The sequence below is a fragment of the Vigna radiata genome, chromosome 8 (genome assembly GCF_000741045.1).
Source record: "Vigna radiata var. radiata cultivar VC1973A chromosome 8, Vradiata_ver6, whole genome shotgun sequence".
NCBI lineage: Eukaryota > Viridiplantae > Streptophyta > Magnoliopsida > Fabales > Fabaceae > Vigna > Vigna radiata.
Genome location: NC_028358.1, coordinates 1,275,821 through 1,286,510, shown reverse-complemented (window position 1 = coordinate 1,286,510; position 10,690 = coordinate 1,275,821). Strand labels below are relative to the sequence as shown.

General features: G+C 29.7%; 1 protein-coding gene across 1 annotated transcript; it reads right to left on the bottom strand.

The window, feature by feature from the left end:
• Positions 1 to 9,603: 9,603 nt before the first annotated feature.
• LOC106771683 (transcription repressor OFP13-like) lies at positions 9,604 to 10,490 on the bottom strand. The gene has a single exon (XM_014657688.2). The coding sequence runs from the start codon at positions 10,395 to 10,397 to the stop codon at positions 9,687 to 9,689; it is 711 nt and encodes a 236-aa protein (XP_014513174.1). The 5' UTR covers positions 10,398 to 10,490; the 3' UTR covers positions 9,604 to 9,686.
• Between the last annotated feature and the right edge of the window lie 200 nt (positions 10,491 to 10,690).

Genomic DNA, 10,690 nt, shown 5'->3' with positions numbered 1-10,690 from the left:
ATATATATATATATATATATATATATATATATGGTCCTATTCTATTTTTCAGTTAGAAACCATTACTTGTATGATTTTTAAAATATTTATTATAGAATTCATATGTAATCAGATAACTGCATAAAACTGTTTCACAATAAATTCACATTTAAGTCGAAAGTCAACTTATGTATTTTAAATCAAAATAGTAACGACTTTAATTATTAATCATTAACAAAAAAAAGTTGATGAAAATTTGAATTTAGTGTGTGATATTATAGCAAAGATGTTTTAATTACACAATAGTTACGTTAATCTAACATATAATGCTTCTTCATTCATTAATATTTGAATTTAATAATGAATGATGTCATTAGTGATTAAATTAAGTGTAACTACCTCATTACCGTTTCTTGCACATTTTTTTGAATCAATTATTTAAGCTCGTTAACCAAAATTGCTTCTTCAAGAAACTCTTAACCAAGTTTAATTAAACTTAAGATCCACTTTACAAATTTAAATGTTTTTTTTTGTGCTGACTTGTATTCAAATTTTGAAAAATGATTTATAGACATACAAAAGTTACATCCACACTTAATATGTATATTTAGAGAAAGAATAAAATTAATGGATTTATTAGTTATACCATATAATATGAAGAGAGATAAAAAAAATGTAATAAATATAAATAAAATTAAAGTATATATTTATCATTGTTCTGAAATTTTCATTCGTAAAGGTGAATACTTCTTAAAATATTTGAATCACGGCACGATAAGGTTTTCCATCTTTTGAAATCACAAAAATAATTTTCCCAATTACAATAATAGGAAAACATGTTTTTATATTGTTCTCTTAAACATACTCTTCCACGAGTGCCATTTTTTATACTGTATTTGGTTGTTAACAATTTTAAAATCCTTCTGAAAGAGTTCTTTTAGAATAGTTTATTTTTTTAAGGAAAAATTCTTCTCAACTTTAAGTAATTTATCCTCACAAAATAAGATTTATATTCACTTAAATATAATAAATTAATCTTATTTCTGATCGACATAAAATTTCCAACACTATTATGTTTAGTCGATGAAATCATTGACCCAACAAATAACAGTTCGCAAAGTAGGCTTTAATTACGACTTTAATATCATACTAAGAAACAAATTTAGAACATATCAATTATAATAATTAGTTTTAAATTGGAATAATTAATCTTTATTAGCTAATTCTTGTATATTTACTTTCTCTTTATTTAATTTAATTATTAGTGTTAAATATCAATTATTATAATTGATATTATAATAATTGATATTAAATTGGTAGAGTTTATTCCCTTTTAACTCTTTCCAATTAGGTTATCAATTTGTATATTTATATTATTGCAATCTAATTATAAAATAAGAAATTCATCCAAAATACTTTTCTATAGAACATAACTCAACTTCAAAAAACGAACTCTAATACTATGTTAAAAAACTATGACTGTAATATCATGATAAGTAGTAAACTTTAAAAAGATAATTTAAACTCACAAAATCGGTTTATAAAATAAAGTTTGCATCACTTATATATATATATATATATATATATATATATATATATATATATATATATATATATATATATATATATATATATATTCATNTAATTGAGAATGAGGAACAAATATGAGGACTAAAACATATATTTAACCTAAAAAAGATTGAATTAACACTTAGCTAATGATAACTACAAATCAACCAACTAATGCTAATTAAGATAGATTGGTCCAACAAAAAAGTAAAAACTCATCTATGACTTTAGTATCAGAGTACTTTTTGCAGGTTACCATATGAGCGGTGTTTGACAGGAGTGAAGGACAAAGCTATTGGGGAATTAACAATATTCGACCCACTATGGAGTTGAACAAAAATTTATTTAAATCTCATGCTAACCACAATGAACATGATGAGCAATATAGTAATGGAAGGTGTCAATGAGCAACATATCAACCATTCGATCACCCGTTTTGTTGGAAAATAAAGGTCGAATTAACATTTAGCCAATAATAACTACAAACCCACCAACTAATGTTGATTAGTGTATAAGCTAAAAAAAAATAAAATTTTATAACAACAATTATAAATAAAGGTTTAAGATATGGTTATTAACACACACTAGTGCAAAAACGTTGTTTAACGTCACACGCTAGACATCAGTTAAGAATAAGCATGACGTATATTGATGACCGGTGGCATTTCCGTAAATAAGTTGGCAATAAGACGATCTCTGACGTCTATAGAATTTTAGACGTCGGCCCTTCCAACCTGACGTCTATATTTCTGACCATTAGGTGAAAAGTCATTTTCTTCAGTGTTATAGACATCGGTTCGTTGGGGGCCCCAATGTCTATATGGCGGAAATTAATGCTTCTCACCTACCTATCAGACATATAGACATTGGGCTCCTGCTAACTGACACCTATAAGTCTGCCAGGCAGGTGAATAGTCACTCTTTTCAACCTTATAGACGTCAGATCCTGCCATATTGACAGGGGCCCCGACATCTATATGACGGAAATTAATGCTACTCACCAACCTGTCATACATATAGATGTCGAACTCATTGTAACTGACGCCTATATGTCTGTCAGACAGGTGAATAGTCACTCTTTTCAGACCTATAAATGTCCCTTGCCTCAGGTATCGACGTCTATAATCCTACCACGTATGTGAAAAGTCATTCGCTTCCGCCCACGAGACGTGTCATGCCACCAAGCCGACATCTATATACAACAAAAATATTAATTTTTAAATCGAATGGACGTCATATTAGTCAGGCATCCAACGTATTTGCTATTTTAGACGTCGGTTATGTGTACAACAGACATCTAATTTCTTGTTAAATAACACTGCGAACCAGCGGTTTGCGAACCAACACTTTAATCGTCTTTGCCTTTTCTCTTCACTGCTCTGCATTTCCAAGTAAGTTTCCTCTTCTTTTAACTATCTAAAGTTGTTTTTACTTCGATTAAAGTAATCTTTGATGTATTATCTCTCATTTGAACCGATTAAAATGAGTTTTCGTTGTGTTTTGGTGCAGTTTTTTTGTTGTGTCTTTGTGTAGCGTAGTGCCCCTTCTCCCTTTGCAAGTTTCCTCGTAAGGAAAACTTGTGCTTTTTGGATTTCTCACGGCATTTCAATCCAAGGACGAATTTAGGTCGTTGTCTGTCCATTCCGACCACCAATGACAAAGTATATAGTGAGAATTCTCACTGTATTCTTTTTCATTGGCGGTCAGAATGGACCTAGGCAACGATCCAGGTTTGTCTTTGGGTCGAAATGTCATGAGAAATTCAAAAGACACAACTTTTTCTTACGAAGAAACTAGCAAAGGAAGAATGTGCTACTACGATTCCCCAAGACATGACAAAAACCGCACCAAAACACAACGATCACTTCATAGACGTCGGTTAATGTACAAACTGATGTCTATGATGTCCCAAAGACGTCGGTTAATGCAATGTTTGACGACTTTATAGACGTCCCAAGTTTTACAGACCGACGTCTAAGGTAAGATTAGACGTAGGTTGGCGCATTATCGGATGTCTTTGTAGACATCGAGCTTTGAACTTAACAAACGTCTATATCGACGTCGCACTTGTAAAAAACTGACGTCCCATTAATGTCACCCATATAGACGTTGATTCTGGGGTGACGTGAAAAGTCCAAAATAACTAAGTCTAAAGTCCTCTCTACACTAGTGACATCACTATATTTAATACTTTTTTTACCAATTACCTGTTGACTTTAGCATTATAGTGTATTTTACAGTCAAACAATGTTAGATGATGAAAAAACCTCAAATAAACAAAAGAGAGGAACAATACAAGATAAAACTATAGGAAAATTAGTAGTATTTTCCATTCCAAAACAATAACCATCTAATTCAATTATTAACTAATTAACATTTTTTAATTATTAATAATGATAATAAATTGGGATGATATGGACAACAGTGATAATAGTGACAAAAGTAATGATAATAATAATGGTAACGTCATAATAGTTATTAAGAGGAAGATAACAATTTACTCATAATAATAATATATTATTATTTAAATTATATCTAGTATAAAAAGAGTGTGGACTAGCGAGTTTTTTTAAATTTTTTACTAGATATTAAAAATACATTTAATTATATAAATATTTTTAAAATTTTTATTAATTAATTTTTAATTAAATAAACTAAAATAATTATTACATTTATATATTAAATTAAATTATTGTATTATAACTAATAATTAAATTTTAATTTATAAACATAAATTATTTAAGTTACAACATTATCATATATTTACATCTTTAATATAATATAATGTAGAAAAAGTTAATTTTTAAAATTTCTTTTTTTTTTATGTATAAAAAAAATTGGCCAATGGATCCACCCAGAACGAAACATTGGCGATCATAAAATAACAAGTTTCTTGAAAACATCTCTTGAATCAATCAATAAATAAAATATTATTAAAGTGAAGTTGTAATAAAAGTTTTACAGATATTTTAAATGCATAAAAAGTAAAATAGATTATTTAATATAAAAATATGTAATGCATTGTGAATAGGGATGAGAGCAGTAGAATAGAACAAATTGGTACGTAAGGCTTTGTCACAGTTCTTCGTGGAAAAGAAATCTTCTTGGAAAATGAAGGAGACAATGTTAGGTCATTATCTCACTAATTACAAGACGCAATTTCATTATTGTCTTAAAGTTTGGATTCGATTCCCCAAAGGGAAAAACAGCCATCTTTTGTCACAGTACTACCCTCCTTTTTATTATGCACAGTACTTTCTCAGTTTCAACAACCAATTCTTTTATTTATATTAAAAATACAATTTCACAAAAGAAAATAAATCTTATATGAATGAGAATCTATCTTGAAATGTAAATTCCATGTAATAAAAAATTTCTGTTTTCTCAGCGACACATCCCAATTTTTTTTTCATTTATTTTTTATATTTCTAAAAGAGATTATCATTATTTTCACCACGAGGTTTGAAAAAAAAGTGTATGTAATTTTTCTTTCTTTAATATAATTTACATTCTTTACTTATTATTTTCTTATTTTTATTTTATTTTAGTTGAAAATACTTGTGTTATTATTTTGATATTCAATAGTAGTATAAGTGTCATTGGTTCGTATGATTATATTTTTTTATTATTATTGTCATTAGAATAGTATTATGATAGTGTGAGAATGTAAAAGTGTATGTCTAGAAAAGTTTTGATTAATAAAAACTTGGTATTTAAGTGTGCTCATTAGTTGTCCGTTTTTTTTTGGGTATTTAGTGTGTTCACGTTCTATTTTCGTTGTTCCAATAGATAATATTATTTGCAATGAGAAGTTTGTAAGTTTGTTTAAAGCCATGACAACAAAATATTAGATAGAAAAGTTTAATGAGAATAATTTCTCATTGTGAAAACTAAAGATGAAGACAATTTTAAGAAAAGACAATTGCGTAGTGACAATTGAAGAAAAACCTGTAGAGATCATGAATCAAGTGGAAGGAAATGAATGATAATGGTATAGCAAATTTACAATTAGCAATGACAGATGCATTTTTATCTAGTATTGCGAAGAAGGCTACAATGAAGGAGATTTGAAATACTCCCATTAAATGTATGAGATTAATTCACTTCATACAAGAATATTCTTGAAGCGAAAAAATCTATCCTGTTTAAATGTGTGAGTCCACATTAGTCACAAATCACATTAGTAGTCTAAATACGTTGTTTGCCCTTCAAGCAAACTAAAACATAGTTTAAAATGAACATGTGGAGCTTCTACAGCAAAGTTTACATGATTGGTATATCAACTCATCATCAACATAACAAATTCTAACATTGATGGACACCTACACTTTGAAGATGTTGCTAGAGCTATTCTTGAAGAAGAATCTAGGAGTAAGAACAAAGTAGATATGGTGGAAAGTTCAAAGCAAACAAAGGCTTTGGTGATTGTGAGAGGTAGATTAACATAATATGGATCTAGTGGGAGTTAGACCCATGATAGATCAAAGTCACAGAGTAAGAAACATCTCAAATGCTTCTATTATGGAAGGAGGGGGCATGTAAGAAAGATTGTAAGCATTAGAAGAATTGAGGAAAGAACTATGAAGCATCAACCATAGAAGGTTGTGCTGCAAATACCTAGGAAGATAGACATATTCTGGTGAGCGAAGCATTAATTAGTTATAATGGTGGAAGACAACTACATGATAGGTGAATAGTAGATTCGAGTACAACTTAACACATGATTTCAAATCGAGATTATTTAGTTTTATATTTATGAACCTATCTTAAGTGAATTTACGTTCATAGAGAATGATCATGCCTTAGAAATTATTAAAATGAGATTATTAGAATTAGTACTGTTAAAATAATAAAAGGAGAAAAGATAATAAGGAATTTGTATGTGCTTATTAAATATATACCGCAAATTGTATTGATAAAACAAAAAAAAAATATTGATAAAGTGACATTTATATATTTCTTAAATATAACACTTCAACACAATTAAAGCTTGAAATGAGAACAAAAACTAAAATAATGTTATATTTAGAGACTAAAATATAGTTTTAACTCTTTAAAAAATAATAATCTTTTTTTATTTTCTACACTTTACTTTTCAATAATGCTTCAATAATTTATTAATACATACTTTTAATAATTATTTATATTTACTGAACTCAATATAACTAATTTGGTTTAGTGAATCTAGAATCTTAATGCATGTAATATTTTACTCTTTTTATTAGTGTCTCTAATGACTTTCGTTATATGAACTGCGTTAAAAGATTTCCTATCATATTTGACACACTTTGGAATTAAAAAAAAATGTTTTCTCGTATTTAATATGTAATATTGTCTTCTCTGAAACAACCAATTTTCATATCATAATATTCTCATTATTGCTACTTTCTGCTGTCCCTCTAAAAGTTTATCACTGTATAAAAAATTGGATGTATAGTAATATAATAAAACTTGTTAACAACTTTGATAAGCATGTTTTTTCACTCAAAAGTTTAATTTAATTAACAAAAAATAAGTTTAAAGCAACTCAAGAATAGAAATGAACACTTATTAAACATTTTCGCTAACTAATGTTTTTGGATGATAGAAGGTACTAATCTAAGAATCTTCAAGATATATATATATATATATATATATATATATATATATATATATATATATATATATATATATATATATATATATATATATATATATATATAACACATGAGTATCTGTGAAAGAGAAATTAAAAAAGAAGTATTTTGCAGGTTTAGAAGCTTCTTTGCTTGACTATAAACATATTTAAATATGAGAAATCTAAATAACAAGTTGGTTAGGACTTCGTAAAAATGTGTTCCCCTTTCTATAATATTGCAATTCCGAATCCCGAACTTAACAATATTTGTTTATGTCATGTTATCGAGGTGTATTATATATATATATATATATATTAATACATCTGAGTATGTGAGCTAGAGAAGAAAAATGGACGTGATGTTTTACCATAAACAAGAAGCTGAAGGAATCTTTTAATAGGTCACGGCAAGTTAAATATCATTAATTATTAGGCCTAATTCTAGATTAAGTTAATTTAATTAAAGGATTTGTTTATGTGTAAGAATACACCTTTTAGAACTTGTATATGCTAGGAATATACAAAATGAAAACTATACAAAGTTTGAGAATTTTTAAAAGTGTTGAATATAGTATATCAATTAAACAGAAAAATTGAAAAATACTTGAACTGATATTTCTGGATCTTATTATCACGAGTGTTTGTAAACTGGTTTTGGATTGATAGGGTTGGTCGAAGATTAATTTGTGTTCATTATTTTGTCACACATGTTTCTTAAAATAATCTATTTGAGTTAGTTAAACAGGAAAATTATTGGGTTTGGATAAATCAGAATAAAAAATAAGAAAATGATAGAAAATAGATTAAAGTATTAATTTTCATCAGGTGTTTTGGACTGTGATGGAACTGAACAACCTATCCAGTGATGCTTGTTTTCACTGTTTTCTCTTTTTCTGCACTTCTGGGGGTGGATAAAAAATGTGTCTAGGTTCGTATATTTTGTATTTAAAATATTTATTTTTATTAAAAAAACTTGTTTGAAAGAATCTTTTATTCTTTGAAAATAATCCAAATTAAATAAAGTTTATTAGGATTGGAGGGGTTTAGGGGAAGGACCATCTCATTGTTAGAATCAATTTTTGAAGGACCATAGTCTGCAGAGTCTTGTTTTTTCTAACAACCCTAGTATGCTTCAAACTTGAAAGAGAGTGACAAAGATATATATACTGTCCTATATATATATATATATATATATGCTCTTAGGTGGTATGGGACATAGTTGTCCTACCAAATTCTATCACAAATTAAAAAAAAAAACATAATCTTTCAAAGTAGTAATAAATACATAAAATTTGAAATATGTAGCTCCAATTTCAACCTGAACAGTGATTTTGGCATCTACAAAGCTGAAGAAAGCAGTTTTCTGTACTCTTGCTGGATTCTGCAGCAGACAGCTAAATAATAGATTTTGTAACCTTTATATTCCAAGTTTAACATATTTGAGTGCCATATGAAGACAACGCTTTTCAACAATACCATGATATTTATATATATAGCTTTTAAAAAATTTCACATTTTTGTTTTGTGGTTGAAGACCATGATAATGCTGCTTCTTGCAGGTGAACAGGATTTAGCAGGACCACGCCAAAATTTTGAGCTGGATTTGAATCCATCATTTGATAATGACTACCCAATTCAAAACCAATGGCCATGATCTCTCTCACCACTCCACACTTTTGATGTACCCGTGTGTACCATATCCAATGCTTGATAAAATAGGTCAACGACATGTTTTCAAAGTTTTTAACATCTATCTCTTAATAGTCCATTTAACATTTTAGTTAAAAAAATAAAAACTACGACAGAGAGAAAAGTTGTGTGTAGAAGGTCACATGAAGCTGATAAAATCTCACAAGAATTGCGTTCGTGTTGATGAGTTTCTTGGTCTTTTTAACTTTAATCAAAGTAATAATCATTTGCAAAATAAGGTCACAAGTTACCCACATGGAACTCTGGATGTCATAAATGACAGGATACCGTTGAAGCAAGAAAACCACCTAACCATTTCTTTTCTTCTATAATAGAAGGTGTCACATTTATTACCATTTTCTATAGACTCTGCACTGTTTCCTTCTGATCGAGAAGGAGAGTTAAACTGTCTACAACATCGAAAGCAACACATCATTTAACTATCGTTTAGGTATATACCATACTATATTATATATGCATATGGATTTCACAATTCACAATTAATTAATCAACTTCACCACAAATATAGGAGACTTTCCACCCTCATGTCCTAATCCGCACAAGACCAAATATAAATAGACATTCATTTTAAAAATATTTCTACTTTTTCGATCTTTTTTTTTTGAATAATGGGTGAAAACCAAAGAAAAAGTATCAAATTTTGCATTAATTATAACCTTGTGTATAGAAATGTTCATATATTAACTATCAGAGTTTGAGTAATAAATAAGAAGCTGAAGAATGTTGATTTGAAGAAAAGAAAAGAAAAGTTTGATGTTCTGTAATACGATGATGATGATGATGAGGCATTGTTAGATACAATTCGAGAACATTAAGAAATGTGTTGGTGTTGAAGCTCTTCCTCGATACAGAAAGTGCAGCGAGTGGTGCAAGAGGAAGAAGAAGAAGAGAGAGAAGAGAGAGTGGTGGTGGTACTACAAATGGCGTTGGAAGAAGAAGAAGCAAGTGCTAGAGAGAACAAGAAATCGACGAAAGCACGGAGGATGTAGTGGTGAGTGTTTTCTGCATTGACCTTCAAGAACCAGCAGAGAAGGTCCTCGAGATCCTCCCAGTCTCTGACGCTGTGTGTGGCCACCATGTCTTCCATGGAGCGGCGGAAATCCACGTAAGGGTGCGTGGAGTCCATGGAGAAAACCACGCTGTTTTTGAAGGGTGGGAGGGTGGCGAGTTTCGCTTCCCATAAGGAGCTGGTCGGGTCCGGTTCGAAGAAAAGGCGGTCGGAGCGGAGGCCTCGAATAACCGTTTCGGTGGAGTCCACGGTGTGGGATATGTCGGACGCAGTGGAGAAACTGTCGGAGTTAGGTGAGTCAGTGAAGAAGGAGTCCGGAGTTTGAGCGATGGAGTTGGAGCCTTTGAAAATGTCATGAGTGGGAGTGGTGGTGGTGGTTGTGGTGGTGGTGGCGCTGGCGGTGGTAGCTCTGAATGAGAGGGTTCTGGGTTGGTGGCAAGAGGGCCATGGCCAGGAGGATCTGTGGTGGTTGTTGGTGGTGTTGTTATTTTTGAGACGAGAAAAGAACTTCATTTTGAAGAGGTTTTGAGAAGAAATGACAGTTATTAATGAATGGTCAGAAAAAGGAGTGAGTGGGGAGAAGATTATAAAGAAGGACGGAGACAACTTGTGTATACGTTTCATATTACTTCCTGAGTCAACACAATATACGTTTCATAAATATATATATTTTTTAACTATTTACTATTATTATTATTATTATCAGGTTAAAATATTAATATGGTAATTTTTTCAAAAAAATTTAAGTAGTTTTTCATATTTTTATTAGTCTCAATTCATTTCAACTTTTTAAAATGTGATAGAAT

What these genes read in the sequence shown, in the direction of transcription:
- LOC106771683 (XM_014657688.2), bottom strand. Translation starts at nt 10,397, where the DNA reads ATGAAGTTCTTTTCTCGTCTCAAAAATAACAACACCACCAACAACCAC.